Here is a 17,145-nt window from a genome sequence, read left to right as displayed (position 1 = left end):
AATATATAAAACATCAGGAATGGTATCTTTAATGAAAGGGGGGAGATGTAAACCTTTATAATCTTAAATATGACTATCAAAAAGTATTATCATTAGTCATATGTAAGAAATATTTTCTTCTTATTATGACAATTCCAGGACAGTTACACAGGAAGTCCTTGTGGTTGCAGTACCTCCCTTAACTGCAAGGAGGCAGGCATGTTCAACAAGGGCAGATGATTAGGGCAAAGAATGACCAATGCAACATACACATTTACTTGCATAGGATTCCACACAAAGTGATACCATGCAGAGAGCCACGGCGAGAAGAAAAAAACACATATGCATTCTCGAAGAATGTTGCTGTAATCCAAGAAATCAATTGATGTATATACATTCCCATCTTAGTTGTTTGACAGCATGTTATGAAATTTTGTCCTAAATATATTTTCTTGAAGGTAAAATAACAAAGCGCTTAGCACATGAAACACACTTAACCTTCCAGCATCAATTATAATTACTGTTATCATCAATGTCCATATATTATAAATCTAATTCAATCACATTGGCAAAGGTGGTTTTATGTTCGCGGTTTTTGCGGCGACCGTTTCACCTCGAACTTAAAACCGCCACGAACATTCTTGTTCAATACTGTAGCAGTATGTGGGTATAGCACTGCCACCGCAAACACTCCATTTTCCCTTTAGCGTGAACTAAAAACCATGCGAATTGAAATTCATTTACAGTATAATCCTTGGAAACTTTACATTGTGCAATTTTACTGTCCGTCCAAATTTTAGCATGCAAATCATACTGTGTACAATTATGACTATTGTAGTTATTCTGTATGCAGGTAATACTACATAACAGTATTCAATACCTGCTCCAAACAGAGATATGACCATTGTCATAAAAGTTTCTGAGACAGAAAGACTGTACCAAAGCTCTTCAACATTTCAACTGATGGAAATCAATTAGCGATGAAAAACGTTGGCAACTGTTAACGAACCCTTTTCAAATTGCTTATGACAGTAACAAATGAACCATCCATTGGCCCCCATACCTGTATCTGTATCTATATAGCAGGCATAACCGCCATTAGGCGTAACACACCAGCTTCGCAGGCACGCGGCGCAGGCAGTGGCTGGTTATATTACACTGAATGGTCTGTTACACCTAGTCTTTGCATATCTGACTGCAACCGTTCTGCCTTTTACTTTCAGGATGTTAGTCTCTCCTCTTGTGTTTGCTATGTTCATGATGCCTACCTTCTGTTTCCTTCTCTACCCTATCCTTACTGTCGGATGATTCCTTCCTAGAATACCTCTTCTCATGTCTGCTGTCTTCCTTGTGACTTCTCCTTCTCTTTCTGCGATCCTCCTCACTTGAGTAGTCCTTTGCACTTGTGCTGTGCTTACGTTTCTTCTTCTGTTTTCCCTGTGATTCACTGTCGCTAGACTCGTCACTAGAATCTCTAGATTTCTTTAAATGTTTCTTGTGCTTCTTCTTGTGTTTCTTCTTCTTTTTCCTGTGTTTGGACGAATCTTCAGAGCTTGAGCTGTCTGAATCTGAGGATGACGAATCTAGGAGAGCCTTCAGCTGTTGTATCCTGTCCTCCTTTTCTTTTTCCTTTGTTTCCTGAAAGATAGAGCCAGTTATTAGACATGTCCTTTGATCAATAGACAAACCTGCTTTTGGACTGTAAACCTCTTGCATGTTAAAATCTTCAGCTCAAAAAACTTCCCGTGGCATGGTGGTTAGGATTGTTGACTTACTAAGAATCTTGTAGGTTCGAATGTTTGGCCGTCCCCAACGTTGTGCCCTTAGGAAACACATTTCACAACTATTTTCTCACTCACCTCAAAATGAGTGCCTAGCTTTGGTGTTTTATGAGATGTCCTTTTGAATGGGACATAAAGACGGAACCCCTGTGTTTGAGGAGAGCTACACCTTGAGAATGTTAAAGATATAATAACACTTATCGAAAAGAGTAGAGGTTTGTCATGGTGTGGGTGGGTCAAACCTTACTGTCTAGTCTTATGCAGCCTGAAGGCCACTTACCAGTTATGGAAACAAATGAATGGAAATAGTGTGTGATTACCTTGATGTAGCCATACATGGGGTCCTCATGTAAGACTCGGAACTGTTCGATCTGGGTGTTCCCACTGATGAAGAGGGGACATTCACGATCTCCCGTCCTGTCAACAGAACCAGGTCATACTTAATACACACACACAGCCTGAACAAGCATGCTATACTTAAAACACATACACACCCTCCAAAATCTTATCACAAATACATGTACAAAACATACACAATTCATGTCACACTTATACCACATAACTGCCATAGTTATGAACCTAATTCTAAAGCCTTCTTTTGTCTAAAGTAAACCACTTAACACTTTACTGAAAATCTATTGATCTCAACATACATGTAGGACAGGGCTGTCTCCATAATCTGTCCCTCTATCCTAGAACGGAAACTTACTTAAAATATTTGAACTTTTTGACATGAAATTGATGGAAATATATTTTTGTAAGGTTGAAAAGACAAATGTAACAACGAAAATCAACAACTTGGGCTCCCAAACAAATGAGTGGGACGGAAAAAAAATGTAAGGCTGGTGACAGCCGTGCTAGTAATGTAATAGTTACAAATCATCTATTCACATGCAGTCAGAATTACCTATGTTAGTACATGAACTACAAGTCGCTAAATATTCACCAAGGCAAGAGGATGCAGTGCTGTTGATCACAAGTCGCATTTCAAGACTAAAAATAGTAAAATGCACTTTACCAAAATCACTACAGAGTACCGACCTGACTGTGTATCTCTGTTATATTGTATCTGACCCTTACCTCTTCCCTCATGATGATGATGATGATGATGATTTTATTCAGTAAGAAGCTCACTGATTATGTTACAACATACATGTTATCCGAATTCCGTTCTTAGTACAAAAGTGTTTCAACATACTAGTACAATCTTGATACAATTCTAAATGACCAGGTCAATGAAAAGCGGCCTGCATGCCGATTTGAGCTTATCATGAATAAACAAAGGTTCAAACAAACCTGTGTCCATAATTCTTACATCTCCAGCACTTCATGACCTTCACCTCCTTCCCCAGTGGCATCCAGAGTCCCTTGGTGGGGGCGTGGGCCAGGAAGTCTCGGGCATGCTGGTTCTGGGGTAAGTCTGGGATGCAGTCCTCAGGCTTTTCCTCATTTTCTTTGATAAGTCCTAGACATTGACAAAAAAATCGTTGTATTAGTTCCATTATACTTCTTCTTTTTCAACTTAACGGTGCACACCCCAGTTCTTCCGCGACCGGGGTCCACGGAAGTGCCCGACAAAAAAGTGACGAAAGGGTTTCGAGGGCTGGGTTTGAGTTTAGATTTCTCATAATGTGCTTCGAACTGATATTAGATACTAGCATGGCTGAAAAGCGTATGAATTGGTGTGTTCTGGGTGAAAATTTCGTTTCGATCTGAGCCTTGCTTCCGGATATCCATCCGTGTTGATGGTGAAATGTCCCTTGGCCCGGGATTGACCTTTGTTGCGTTCTGTGGGTCATGCTGACATGCCTCGCGCCGTGGATGATTAAAGAAATCTAAGTACTAGAATTTTCTTTATAATTGGCTCGACTGTACGCTAGGTTTTGCTCTTTCTGACAACATCAGTCGTTTCTACCCAGAAATTTTTTCTACGAGTTTTATCCTACACAAAAGTGCCAAAATTTGACCATCATTTTTGACGTGAAAATTATGTTTTTGTCTCCTGATTTACCAAAATCAGAGAGGTAGAAGAAACAGAACTCAGCTGGTCCTGTAGCGGAAGGGATAGGCTTTCATCCCATACACAGTTGATTTACTTCGGAATACTTCCCTGGAAGAGACAGTACCTAGACTGCAGGGTGCGCAGCCTCCAATTGAAACCCCAAATAAACTGGGGTGTGCTCCCTTAAACGGACCCGTCCTGCAAAAAATACTGACCATAACAGCCAACAAATTGCATTTTTCCCGGGAAACTGTGTAGCCCGGACCCAACCTGGTCGAAAAAATTTCGGATTTCGCAAGTTTTAATATGGTTATATAATGTCATACAATGTGCTGATTTGCCCCCCTCCCACGCCCCCCCCCCCCCTAGAACACGGCCAAACAGCCTTCAAAGTGTGTTTCCTGAACATTGATGACGTAACATTTACCAAAACATTGTTTTTTGCATTGCTCTACTACAGGGGCACTGGGATATTGCATATGTTTTGTTTAATAGTCGCTCCTGCATCAAGTAGCAGATGCTTTTCAATGAAAAAAGCCTTTGATGAAGTCATTCTCGTACTTTCCTGCCCAATCCAGTGTCAAGTTCGCTGTCGCGCTAGTTTACAACATTCATGCAAATAAGTCGCACAAATCAGAAGATACATCCCTAGGCTTGTTTATCGCACCGAGACCGACACCAATTTGTACAGCCTTTTCTCAGCAGATGCCCGTTTATACCTTTATAGCTGTTAGAAGTGCGGCTCAGACCGCCATCCTAACCAAAGATACATCATGTAAGTTCGTTTTTCTACAAAATAAAAGAAATCTTGGCTACGAAAACACTTGGGTAATGAGGCTAGGTCTATTCTCTATCAGTTGACGCCCAAAATTAAAATTCTAACTGCTTCCCGTAGAAGTACGGAACTTATATAAACGGCACTGTTCTCAATGGAAAAGACAGGCAAGTGAAAGTCATTGTGACGTCATGAAGTCAACTATGTTCTAGGCGGTTTGTAGCGTTTATTCTAGTCAGAAATAGAAAGAAAGCCTCCTCCATCACAAGAGCGCCTCACTGACATGCCTTTCTACTGCAATACCTGTTCATTAAGCATGAATTTATGGAAAAAATCGTCTTCAAGTGGAAGCTACCATTGTGACGTAATTGCTATTATGCGCCTTGAATGGTACCGAGGCCCAGAAGGACAAAATCAGCCTTCCGACACGGTAACTTTCAACCACCTGTAACTCAAGAAAGAAAAGTCGCAGACAACTCAAACTTCGCATGCTGATAGGTGATAACTCTTTTAAGTCATAGACAATATAAATCATAATTTGCATATATTAACGGTGCACACCCCAGTTCTTCCGCGACCGGGGTCCACGGAAGTGCCCGACAAAAAAGTGACGAAAGGGTTTCGAGGGCTGGGTTTGAGTTTAGATTTCTCATAATGTGCTTCGAACTGATATTAGATACTAGCATGGCTGAAAAGCGTATGAATTGGTGTGTTTTGGGTGAAAATTTCGTTTCGATCTGAGCCTTGCTTCCGGATATCCATCCGCGTTGATGGTGAAATGTCCCTTGGCCCGGGATTGACCTTTGTTGCGTTCTGTGGGTCATGCTGACATGCCTCGCGCCGTGGATGATTAAAGAAATCTAAGTACTAGGATTTTCTTTATAATTGGCTCGACTGTACGCTAGGTTTTGCTCTTTCTGACAACATCAGTCGTTTCTACCCAGAAATTTTTTCTACGAGTTTTATCCTACACAAAAGTGCCAAAATTTGACCATCATTTTTGACGTGAAAATTATGTTTTTGTCTCCTGATTTACCAAAATCAGAGAGGTAGAAGAAACAGAACTCAGCTGGTCCTGTAGCGGAAGGGATAGGCTTTCATCCCATACACAGTTGATTTACTTCGGAATACTTCCCTGGAAGAGACAGTACCTAGACTGCAGGGTGCGCAGCCTCCAATTGAAACCCCAAATAAACTGGGGTGTGCTCCCTTAATATGCTGCAATATTTTATTTTTACTTCTCAACCACATGTAGCAATGATATTTTTCGGCACCCTGACAGTCCTGTTCAGCCCCTAGCCAATCAGGACGATCCAGCACATTGCCTAGGACAGCATGCCTAGTTCAGTGGTTAGCGATCTTGTCTTTGGAACTAGAAGCCCCGGGTTCAATCCCGGCTGTGTCGCTCACCCGACATGCACGCTACCGGAAAGGGTCGCAGTCCTTAGTACGGGACATTAAGTCGTGGTCCACTGTTCATTCTGCTTGTCGAAAAGAGCTAGGGGTATTTCCCAGGTACAATGAACCTGTAAATACTGTACATAGCGTCTGTCCTCTCTGTCATGACCAGTGGAAGATTAGCTCATCTGTTCATTGAGTTCATTTGAGCTAAACTGGTTCGAGATAACTTTCCTTTTTTAACTTTTTTTATAGATATTTTGCCATCAAAAGGAAGTTAACTCTTTAAACCCTAACCATGTGATTGGCTAGGGGCTGAGCTGTCAAGGTGCTGAAACGCCCCGATACCATGTCAAACACTTTTAACCTTCTCCCTGCTGCATACAACCCTGTAACCAATACAAATTCCATGCCAAAAGGCTACATCAGCAGGAAGAAGGTTAAGGCCTTGATGAAATGAACCTAACAACAATCCTATACAAAATTCCTCTTTGATACCAGAGTACTAGAAGTCACACATCTTACCTGGGGGTTGGGGTTTTGTTCGCGTTAAGAATTTTCGCGTTCGCGTGGAAAATTTTCGCGTGGAAAATTTTAAATGGAGAATTTATCTATAGGTTCAAAAAATCAAAGTAATTTCATCATCAAAATATTTCTCCCTTGGGAATAGACTTGAGTCCCTTGGGAATAGCACACACCAAACCACACCAAACCCTGCCCACACCCATGCAGGGAAAAAGTTTGCCTGTAATTTTGATCATTTGCTCGTTAAAATACGCTAATTAGTTGAGAAGGGAATTGAAGGTTTACAAGTCTAAGGTTTCACACCCAAAAAATTTCAAAGGATTTTTGAAATTTAAAAAATATAAAAAAACAAGTTGATTCCCAAGGGACTCAAGTCTATAAGCTAGTTCGGAGTTGCTACTACGCATGTGCAGTGTCAAAGGTGAAGGCCCCCGCGACGGAAACAGTGCTCGCCTCCACATTGTCTAGATTTGCATAACAACGCCCAGACGGGTCTTGTTTTCGTCGCGGGGGCCTTCACCTTTGACACTGCACATGCGTAGTAGCAACTCCGAACTAGCTTATTCCCAAGGGAGAAAAATTTTGATGATAAAATTACTTTGATATTTTGAACCTATAAATATATATTCTCCATTTCAAATTTTCCACGCGAAAATTTTCCACGCGTACACGAACATTCTTCACGCGAAAAAAACCCGTTCCCTTACCTGGAGGGGCTTGTTCGTAGAAGGTTGTCACATGTTTGCGTACCTCCACCACAGCTTTGTCTCTGTGTTTCTTCTTCTTTTCTTTCTTGTTCTTCTTGTCTTTGGGCATGATGAAAACCTGTTGTCACCTGAGAAGAGAAGAAGTTTAATAAAAAATTAAATGTTAGAGGCATTCTGGTTGCTAGCTGCTATTATGAGGAAGTCTACAGGAACTCAATACTGTATGTTAAAGCAGAAAGATGTCCAAACCTCCGACTAGAATCAAAACAATCTCATATTTGGGAACTAAATAACAAACAACTTGAAACACTACTTGGCTGGGCAAAATGATTAGCTAGCTAGGTACTTCGCAGAAAGTGTTGAAAATGACCTGTTTGGAAAAGCTGGAGATGTACTGTACCTCGCAAATATTTTACAGACCTTTAGTTGTTCGTGCGAGTCCCAATTATTTGTTGGAGGAGCTGGGAACGACACCGCTACCAACACTCATATCAGTTCACTTCTCCTCCATTTTGAAGGCATCTTCCAAGATTATACGATTCAAGGGGTTTCCGAATTATTAGTCATAAGAAATATACAATAAAACTACCCTTCTCTAACAAAATTTTAATGCATATCTAAGTCTAAAATAAATGATATACAAAATAAATACCTTTGAATGATGAAAAAGTAGGGATTGAGAAAAGTAATATTACACAAGATGATACATCCCCTTTTTCTAAATGTAATCACCGAAAGTTAGGGTGATCCACCTCACGCGAGATTTCCCAGGAAAGCGAGACTGTGCGAGACGTCCGTTCAGTCAGACATTTTGGAAAAAGGGGAAAGCACAACAGCTGACAACCTAACTGGATTATCGTCCAAATATCGGCGCCATCGGTCATCGTTACACGTCTTCTTCAATATAGGGGCCTTCTCAAGGATATACATCGTGGGAATTTGCAATCATCGCGTTCGGCAAGGCGAATTTCGTCAAGATGAGCTTCCTTTTGTAAGTATCATATTCAAGTTCCCCTTGTCCTCAACCGACCCCCGGTGATGTTTGTAAAACCAGGACAAATCCAATTAGTCGTTGCGGCTTTGGCCAATTAATTAGTCCACAGTTTAACGAAGCTAAATATTAAGTGCTTTGATCATATCTATGTTTGTATGACTTGGGTAGAAATATGGGTCGCTGTTTATTTTGGCGAAGGTATAATATTTTAGGAGTTTGTTTACATCGCGATCGCTATGTTGTTCCGTTGAAACCTACTCAGAGTGTTGTCTGTAAAGTTTGTACAGTTGTACACACAAACACGCTTATCTCCTTATTTATCTCTTTTCACGCACGATCTGATAATCTTTGATGTCATAGACCTCCATTTTTCTTGCGCTGTGTTACATAGATATGCAAAATTACCGCTGTCAGTCCTTCAAAGTTTTCTTGTCCGAGTTTTGTTTACTTTGCAAGTCGTGTGACACATAGGTCAGAAGTGTCATGTCTACTCAACATCCTTCTCATACAAACATCCTTGGTTTTAGGCTATTCTTTCCTACAAGTACAAGAAAACAGTTTTTCTAACTGGTCTAATGTAGGCTGAAATATCAAAATTACACTTAGTGTAAATATTTAACTAAAATCCCGGAACTGTTATAATATTTTTGCCTTGTCCCTTCTTAAAGACTTAATCTTACTTAGGGCCGTTTTCCCAAAATTTAGTTTCAATCTTTTATTCACTGAATAATTTAGCCATGAAAGGTTTCAAGTTGTATTGCATAGGATAAGAGTATCATGTCTATTACTTCTAGGCATGTAATACATAGTAATTTTAAGTTTTAAACGTGCAAGTTCTTACAGTAGCTCAGTTTTCAATGTGCGTAGATCCCAGTTTTCGCTTCATAGGAGAGTCAGTCCAAACCTCTATGGACATATGGTTGTTAGAGTAGAGCAGTTGAAATGTGTGTACATTATATGGTAAGAGCACTACCAGCCAGTAGCTGTGTCCTGTGTTATTGCGGCCTGCCATTGACATCACATGCTCGGAAGAGTGGTGCCCTTAATGCTAATAGGCAGTGTGGATACGGTCACATCTGTCGCGTGGAAAGGACCGCTTTGATCACATTTATTAAGATGGAGAGGCCTGTAACTAACCGATGTATAGCCTGCTGTTACTCTGTTCATAGCAAGGCCTGTCCCCAACTGTCGGACACAAAATGAGGAATAGGAGAATGAAGTTGTTTGAATGAGGTCACCTGGTGCAGAATGTGGAATGTGGGTGGAGTCCGAAGGCGTACTTCCTTTGAAGTCCCACACAACATCTTACTCATCCGCTGTTGTTACAACCCTGAGAATTACATCAACAATTTGGGCTTCCCTTGAAATTTGGTTCCTTCACTGACTACAAGCCCCCATTGTTCAGGTGTTGAGAAGGTGACCTAGTAGTTTGATCCCATGCAAACATTTTTGGACTGTGATGTCATGTCTTTCGATCTCCCGAATCATTGTTTGTTATAAGGGTGTATTATGTCCTTGATCAACTTGCACGTGACTTCACAGAAAGAATAATAAAGGCTAGTTCACTGCATGATTATGTTTTACACCTAGATCAGGAAAAAAATCTTAAAACAGACAAAGCTTTGTAAAACTAGGATGTACATGTAAATTGTAGGAATGGTAAACTGCCGTGTGCTATTCAAACAGTACTACAAGGTACCCAGTGACTGTGGTTTGAATGTGAACATTGGGCTATTTATAGTCAACCACGGAGTGAAGGTAATTTAATGAACAGCAACACAAATATTTAACAACGTGCTGAGAACAGTTGAGTTCACATATTCGGCATTGCCTGTAAATTTTATTGTTATGCTATTGAATAAAACTCCTATAAAGTTAGGTAAATGTGTAGATGCAAATGGTGGATTGTGGTTTATTGGCTAAGTATAGGTCTATGATGCCCTGAGGTGTACATTGTAAATACCATGCTATATTTGCCATTTAATCTAGAAAGAAGCCAATGGAGCCATAAAGCAACAGAATAGCTCACCTGGTCAGGGCTACGGTGTATTAGTTCTATGCCATGGGCTGATTATATTATCAATCTTAGTTTTGATTGGCCGTGACATTCAAAAGGTTTATTTGGGCTGGAGTCTAGCCTGTTTTATGTGTTGTGTCATCAATACATTCTACCTTTGTACTACTTGTACTTCTTTGTAGTATATGACAAGGGGGGTTTTGATTACTGATTGCTGCATTTTCAAATTTTGCAGTGCTAAATGCTTAAAAAGCTAGCTTAAAAGTTAAAGGGTTGTAAAATGCAGATTAACAGGAGAAATAGCAGGTATTAGGTGTTGTCTCTCTCCTAATTATATGGTGCAGGTGATAATGTTTTTTTAAGATTGTAGTTGTGAGAACCAGTTGGCTTTTGACTATGTAATAAAAATAATCTTGATTACTGGAAAAAGTTTGGATGAAAAAATAATTTTGATTACTGGAAAAGGTTTGGATGTGTAAAAAGTTTGTCTTTGTTTGTATCAGTGTCAGATTCCTTTTAAAAGTATTCTGTACTCAAATCAGTCTATTGTTAGATAATAAGACTACAAGAATATAGCAAGTTAACCTGATCCAACACAAGAAAAAAGTGACTAACCAAATTTTGGCTATCTGTATCATCCTTCGTCATGCATGTGTTTATCTTCTTTTGTTGAATCAAGTTAAAACTTTCAATATAAAAAGGCATAGTTCCAACACAGAAGATTTCTCATTCTAATGCAATGTTTCTCTTTTTAGCGGAAGTCGGTCCAGTAAGACCTTCAAGCCGAAGAAGCACATCCCAGAAGGAACCCATCAGTATGACCTGATGAAACACGCTGAAGCAACGCTCGGCAGCGGGAACCTCAGGCTGGCTGTCGTTCTACCTGAAGGAGAGGACCTCAACGAATGGGTCGCTGTCAATAGTATGTGTTGTCTCTTGCATATTGTTATACATGTACTTTAGTATAGAGTGTGCAAGCTCAAAATCATCACATGTATTTAATTTGCAGAAACAAATTGAGGATTGCAGTGTGCCTGTAAGTGTGTTGCACCAAAGGATGGTCATAGATTATAAGAATTTTCCGAGGAGGAATTCAGAAGGAGTTAAAAGTAATAATTTGTGCATCAGTATCTGTATAGCCAACTATTTATAACTTTTTTTCAGTGTAACACACCAGCTTTGCAGGCACACATCACGGCAGCAACTTGTTATATTACACTGAAAGACCTGTCACACCTAACCTTTGCAAGGCTAACTACAACTATCATTTAAAGCTATTCTTGATTAGTTAATATGACTCTCCTGTACTTGGTGACATTGAGTTCCACTTAACAATAGTTGGAGGGAAAAACTAATTTTTGGTTGATGTACATGTAGTAAAAACTGAGATGAAAACTTTTGCAGGACAGGAAGTCAGTGTTTTCTTCATTTTATTCCCTTCACAGCGGTTGATTTTTTCAACCAAATCAACATGCTGTACGGCACTATCACAGAGTACTGCACGGAGGAGAGATGTCCGGTCATGTCAGCTGGGCCCAAGTAAGTACTGTTTACAGAGGAACTCCAGCCTCAACATTCCTTCCTGTGCAACCTACAGTTTCCTTCAGGGGTGTTGTGTTCTTCCTCTGTCAGTGCTGGGATGTGAGAAAATGATGGACGATTCCTAGCCTCTACCAGGCTCCGCGCGATCGCTGGGAAAATAGTAGAAATCGGCCAAATAGAGTGAATAGCCAGGGGTAGTCCGCTATACAGGGAAGCTCAATAGGTGATCTAAACTGTAGAAATCGGCCAAATAGAGTGAATAGCCAGGGGTAGTCCGCTATACAGGGAAGCTCAATAGGCGATCTACACTGTATAGCAGACTACCCCTCGCTATAAGTATTCACTCTATTTGGCCGATTTCTACTATTTTCCCACCGATCGCCCGGAGCCTGGTAGAGGCTAGACGATTCCAGCAACAAAAGGATGTTCCCCTCAAATCTCTAAGCAGATGTTGGTATGGGAGACTGCACTGTTTTCTGACTGCTGGCGTTGTCGTAGGTGTGTCCATCCCTGAGAATGGATGTCAACTGACTCTACAGTCAGAAAACATTAGTCTTCCACCTGGAGCTGTGTATTGGTACACTGTACCGATACAGTACCGGGTACAATCAATTAGGTGCAAGTCCAAAATACCTGAACCCTGGTGTACTGAATCGGTACTAATCAGGTCAAGCCTGACCACTTTGACAGATAAAACACCAGTTACTATGAAATTACCGTGGCAGTGCACTAAAGCCACATCTATACTATACTCCAGCACATAAAACACATTTGCAAGGCTGGAGTCAAGTTTTCATCTCTGTTTTCTTAAAAATAATACCTAGCACAATTGAATATTATGTTGTTACCGGTTCAAACATACTTTTGTCCTTTTTGAAAACCTACCATTTTCCAAACAAGTAGTTTAGGTACAGGTTCAGGTCTGGACCTGGACCTAAACCCGTGTACCTGTACCTAAAATTTGTTTAGTTACACAGCTCTACTTCCACCCCAACATCTGCTTGGAGATTATTCCCACTCCGTTAACTTAGCTAGGGTAAGAAAATTGCAAATTACAATTGGAAAGACGAATTGCAAGACAAAATCCACAACATTTTGCATTTAGAACTGACATATATGCTGTGATTTTAGGTCAGTACAAACTATGCGTACAAGCCGTTAGTTTCTTTGTTACGTGATGCGTTGAGCAGAAAAGGCAAGATGTACTTGTTTTTTGTTCTGTGCGAAAAGCGACATTTCACAAAATGTTTAAAGTTTGAAGCGTTATGCATGTCATGAAGTGTCTTTCTTATTGCCAAAATGTGATTAAAGAATTGATGAAAACAAACCTTAAGTTCTCTGTGACAGTGAATAGTTATACGGCTTTGACATTGGGCTCAATGTTATCCCTGAATCATATTATGATGTCACAATATCACAACCAGTCTGTAATTTGTACCACAGTGAACCCCACACTGTAATTTCATCTAGCAGATGGTGTCTGCCTCAAGCCTCCATCTGTGAAATTGAAGCCAGGCTAATGTTTCCTTCCGGCAAGGGTTTTTAATGCATTATCGACAGGCCATTACAATATATCAACAAAGTGTGTATGTTAGAGTTTAGTGTGCCAAGTATTGGTACCGGCACCATGTGTTTCTGTCAGGTTAGTCTACATGCCACAGTCTATACAATCTGATTGTGTATGTGTGGTTTTGTTCACTTACATGTACATATGGACTGTATTGTACCAATTCAAAATGAACATACAGTATGTGTTAATGATGATTGACTGAGTCTGAGCTTTTAAGAGTATACAGCATTTAAGGTTAATTACGGGGTAATTTTCAGTTCCAATCATGATGATGTGAAATTGATTGTCAGGAAGGAAGGCAATTTCTGAGCTATACTGTAATGTTTCTACTTCATCTGATAACCTTCATCTATTTTAGTCCTCATTTGTGTTATGGTTATGAGCAAACATTACTCACAACCATGTCCTAATTGCAGAAAGTAAACTTATCTACCATTTGATTGGTGTGACAGCAAATTTAGTCACAAAAATACCATTCGATTGATGTGACAGCAAAATTAGTCACAAAAATGTGCAAAATTGGCCACGTAAACATCAGTATAGCTTGTTACTTGGTCATTCTAATCAGAAATAGCGCAAAACACAACACAGCGTTGTCTCAAAGTAAAACAACAACATGTGGTAATTATCGCAAGGTTTGACATCCAATGTTGTGAAAACAATTCCAGCATACCATACATGACTGACCGAGTGACGGTTGCTGTTGTAATGAGGCTTGCTGAGTGACATGAACTATGTGGCATTCTCGATAAAACATCCAACTCAGTTACAACATCATGGAGGTTGCCTTGGTTACATGTATTTCTTTAATTTGTTCAACACTTAGTCGCTTACTCACTCAAAAAATGGGAGTCGGTAGGTAGGGATTATCTGTTAATATGGTGTGAAATACAGGAAGTCTGTATGGAAATTTCCAAGACTACTGAATCCTAGGCCTGTTTTGAATTTCATCACTCAAAAAGTCAGATGTTAGATAAAAAGTTGTATGTCCCTTGCCAGTGGTTCACAGAGAAAGGCTATGGTTGGCAGTTTTTTGCTATGGTCAGTCTGGTAACCGGAAACTCTTTTTCTGTTCCTAGGCCTCATTGAGGCGCCAGGAAAGATCACTATATAGTCCTTTGTTTGTTGGACATTACTCACAAATATGTGCATTTTCTCCACCAGGTATGAGTACCACTGGGCAGATGGCACCACCATCAAGAAACCGATAAAGTGCTCAGCACCCAAGTACATCGACTACCTCATGACTTGGGTACAGGATCAGCTAGATGATGAAACATTGTTTCCGTCCAAAATTGGTATGAAGGACTTTGTTTTGCTATGATTGAATGTATTGAAGTGTTCTGCTACCAGCTGTGTATTTAGACATAGTTCTATTGTTAAAATAGGCATTATGTAATAGTGACCGTGACTTTGTTCAATCAGGGGATTGATTTAATAGCTTTAAATCACTGTGACTTTTGACTACATTCCTGCAAATATGTTACTCTATGGCCAGCTATTCTGTTAAGTTCTTCGCCCCATTTGGTAAATGTCCAGAGGATTCTTAACGATTAATCATATGATACATGTATAGTTGCTATCCAAAGTGTTTGCGGAATAAGTACAATCCCCTGGGATTTTGCATCGCCAAGTGAATTTATTGTTCATGCAGGCTGTTGTTGGCCATGTCAAACTATAATGATTTTCTGTCTGTTACAGGTGTGCCTTTCCCAAAGAATTTCGCCTCCATAGCCAAGACCATCCTGAAGCGACTTTTCCGCGTCTACGCGCACATCTACCATCAACACTTTCAGGAGGTGGTCCAGCTCGGGGAGGAGGCACATCTCAACACCTCCTTCAAACACTTCGTGTTCTTTGTGCAAGAATTCAACCTGATCGAGAGGAGAGAACTTGCTCCTCTCCATGAACTTATAGAAAAGCTGACGCAAAGGGACAGGGAGAAATACCCGGAGAAGAAGCGATGAAATAGGGGAGGGGGGAACTCGGAGCCAGTCTGTATACTCTTAAGTTCTCACAAACGCAACGTATCTGCGTTGGAAGGAAGTTTAGCTGTTTGTATTACTTTGAATCAGAATAACATTTTGTGGAGACAATTTCTTTGATCCTGTGACGTTAACTCAAAAGTAAAACCTTTGGTTGCAATACAGAGTACGGCATCAACAACATTCTTTATTTCAAGTTTGTTGTGATTTCCTAAAAAGGTACTCCCAGATTTGCCAGTTGAAAGGCTCAGGGACGGTTATGGTTTGTTGTAAAAAAAAAACATTGTTAAGGTTTTGTTTTGTTTTGAAAGCCAAAAAAATTAACCCGAATGAGGAACATGGTGTATACATATTGGCTTCTAGATAGGTAAGATGGTATTAACCAGAAATATTGGTTAGTTGTACATTAAACTCATAACAATATTAATGATAAAGCTACCTAGAGATGTACAATGGAATATATTTTCAGAAGACAGGGAAGAGAGGATACAACAGTGGCCATACAGATAGTTGATAATATTTACCCCCGTGAATTGGAGGTATGCCTTAGGTAGTGAACCCCTGGGATATCAAAGTAACTTTAATCTCAGGAATTGGTAATAGATTCCATAGATAGACAAAACAAGGAGCATTTTTGAAGGGCCAGGTTTACCAAATTCTATAGTTCATGTCATGGCAGTGCAGTAGAAGATTTAGCAGTGACTCAAAGATTGTGTTTCAAAGAAACGGTAGAAGTCAGTCTTACAACACACATTGTCAAGATACATCAAGTACTCCCCAAGCAAACTGTCCAACAAGAAACGTGCAATGAATGACTTGATTCCTTCATCGATGGAAAGAATGTAGTCTTTCATTACAGTGATTCTTACACACAAATGTTACTTAAGCCAGATCCTCAAAAATTAGGAGACCGGAACGTCAAATATGGTGTAGCCACCCACCACAAAGTTTGATCCAGTAGTGAGGAATGATTTTATTGGCACTTTTCCTGGTGATAAGTGTAGTTTGTTTGTAATTATCAGATGAGGAGCTAACGTATTGTTTACTGTTGCATGCGATAGTAAAAATGGACACAGAATTCTTCATTGTGGTCCACTCCAGAGATGTTTAAGACTTAGACGAGAGATTTTAAGTTCTTTGTTACTAAATTGCATACCCTAGTTACTGGTAACTAGGCACACAGTTGAATTTCCCATAATACGCCTCACATTAGGTTGGCAGGGTCAAAAGTTGAAGTGCAAAGAAACGGTTACAATGGTGAAACCATCAGTCTATGCTAAAAAGGCACTTTCTAGTTTCTTCCTGTTTTTTGTTCGGTTATTTTTATTATTTGATGATGCCATAAGGTATTTATTTTGGTGATGTATATGTAGGCTTCAAAATCTGTTAGAAAAAAATATTACTTTGAAAAAAAAAAGAGTTTTGGTTCAAGAATGTAAATGTAATATTACAATGTATTCTCTTATGTAACTGTTTTCCCTCTTTCCCAACAATTTCTGACAGCCTCTTATTGTATATAGTAAGGCAGAGAATCTATTTTTAGGTCAGAAAAATTTCTGCTAAAAGCACACACACTGTGCTGCTGCTCCCTACATGTTCAAGGTCCTTCACTGCCAAGTGTGCTACGGTATATCATATTAGTGCTGTGCTGATTTTATATCTGTCTCATCCTTCTGTATATATGTCCTGTAACTAGCTTATGTACTACGTATTGTCCCTGTACATTGTTAAATAACCATCTTGTTGCTCTTCATCCAAAATAGTTGACACTATTGGAGAACTCATTCATTGCGACCCTTTATAAATATGATTTAGGTACAATGTATGTGTTCCATTTATAATGAATATCTAATATCAATTCACCAGTATC

The 17,145-nt window shown here is 39.8% G+C and overlaps 2 protein-coding genes across 3 annotated transcripts; one reads left to right on the top strand and one right to left on the bottom strand.

Annotated features, from left to right (window-relative positions):
- Positions 1-788: 788 nt before the first annotated feature.
- Positions 789-7,687, bottom strand: LOC136448589 (retinitis pigmentosa 9 protein homolog). 2 transcript variants are annotated; one of them, XM_066448203.1, is made up of 5 exons: positions 7,588-7,687; positions 7,168-7,295; positions 3,057-3,225; positions 2,081-2,177; positions 789-1,617 (listed from the first exon to the last, which is right to left on the bottom strand). In XM_066448203.1, the coding sequence occupies exons 2-5, from the start codon at positions 7,274-7,276 to the stop codon at positions 1,207-1,209; spliced, it is 786 nt and encodes a 261-aa protein (XP_066304300.1). In that variant the 5' UTR covers positions 7,277-7,295; positions 7,588-7,687; the 3' UTR covers positions 789-1,206. The 2 variants fall into 2 exon arrangements, with proteins under 2 accessions (XP_066304300.1, XP_066304301.1); XM_066448204.1 differs by having other exon boundaries at positions 7,568-7,673.
- A 256-nt stretch (positions 7,688-7,943) lies between these two features.
- Positions 7,944-17,143, top strand: LOC136448564 (MOB kinase activator 1B). Its single transcript, XM_066448177.1, has 5 exons — positions 7,944-8,158; positions 10,934-11,100; positions 11,624-11,717; positions 14,455-14,588; positions 14,992-17,143. Exons 1-5 carry the CDS (start codon positions 8,145-8,147, stop codon positions 15,255-15,257), a joined length of 675 nt encoding a protein of 224 aa, XP_066304274.1. The 5' UTR covers positions 7,944-8,144; the 3' UTR covers positions 15,258-17,143.
- The last annotated feature ends 2 nt before the right edge of the window (positions 17,144-17,145 follow it).

This window comes from Branchiostoma lanceolatum, chromosome 14, assembly GCF_035083965.1.
Source record: "Branchiostoma lanceolatum isolate klBraLanc5 chromosome 14, klBraLanc5.hap2, whole genome shotgun sequence".
NCBI classification, from domain to species: Eukaryota; Metazoa; Chordata; class Leptocardii; order Amphioxiformes; family Branchiostomatidae; genus Branchiostoma; species Branchiostoma lanceolatum.
The sequence above is the reverse complement of the archived record's forward strand: the minus strand, read 5'-3'. Positions and strand labels throughout refer to the sequence as shown.

Excerpts from the sequence above, each read along its gene's own strand:
- LOC136448589 (XM_066448203.1), bottom strand. The coding sequence starts at position 7,276 with ATGCCCAAAGACAAGAAGAACAAGAAAGAAAAGAAGAAGAAACACAGA. Across the intron at positions 2,178-3,056 it reads TGTAAGAATTATGGACACAG|GACGGGAGATCGTGAATGTC; the intron begins GTTTGTTTGAAC and ends TTCTGTTGACAG. Across the intron at positions 1,618-2,080 it reads CCATGTATGGCTACATCAAG|GAAACAAAGGAAAAAGAAAA; the intron begins GTAATCACACAC and ends TCTATCTTTCAG.
- LOC136448564 (XM_066448177.1), top strand. Across the intron at positions 11,718-14,454 it reads GTCATGTCAGCTGGGCCCAA|GTATGAGTACCACTGGGCAG; the intron begins GTAAGTACTGTT and ends TTTCTCCACCAG. Across the intron at positions 14,589-14,991 it reads ATTGTTTCCGTCCAAAATTG|GTGTGCCTTTCCCAAAGAAT; the intron begins GTATGAAGGACT and ends TGTCTGTTACAG.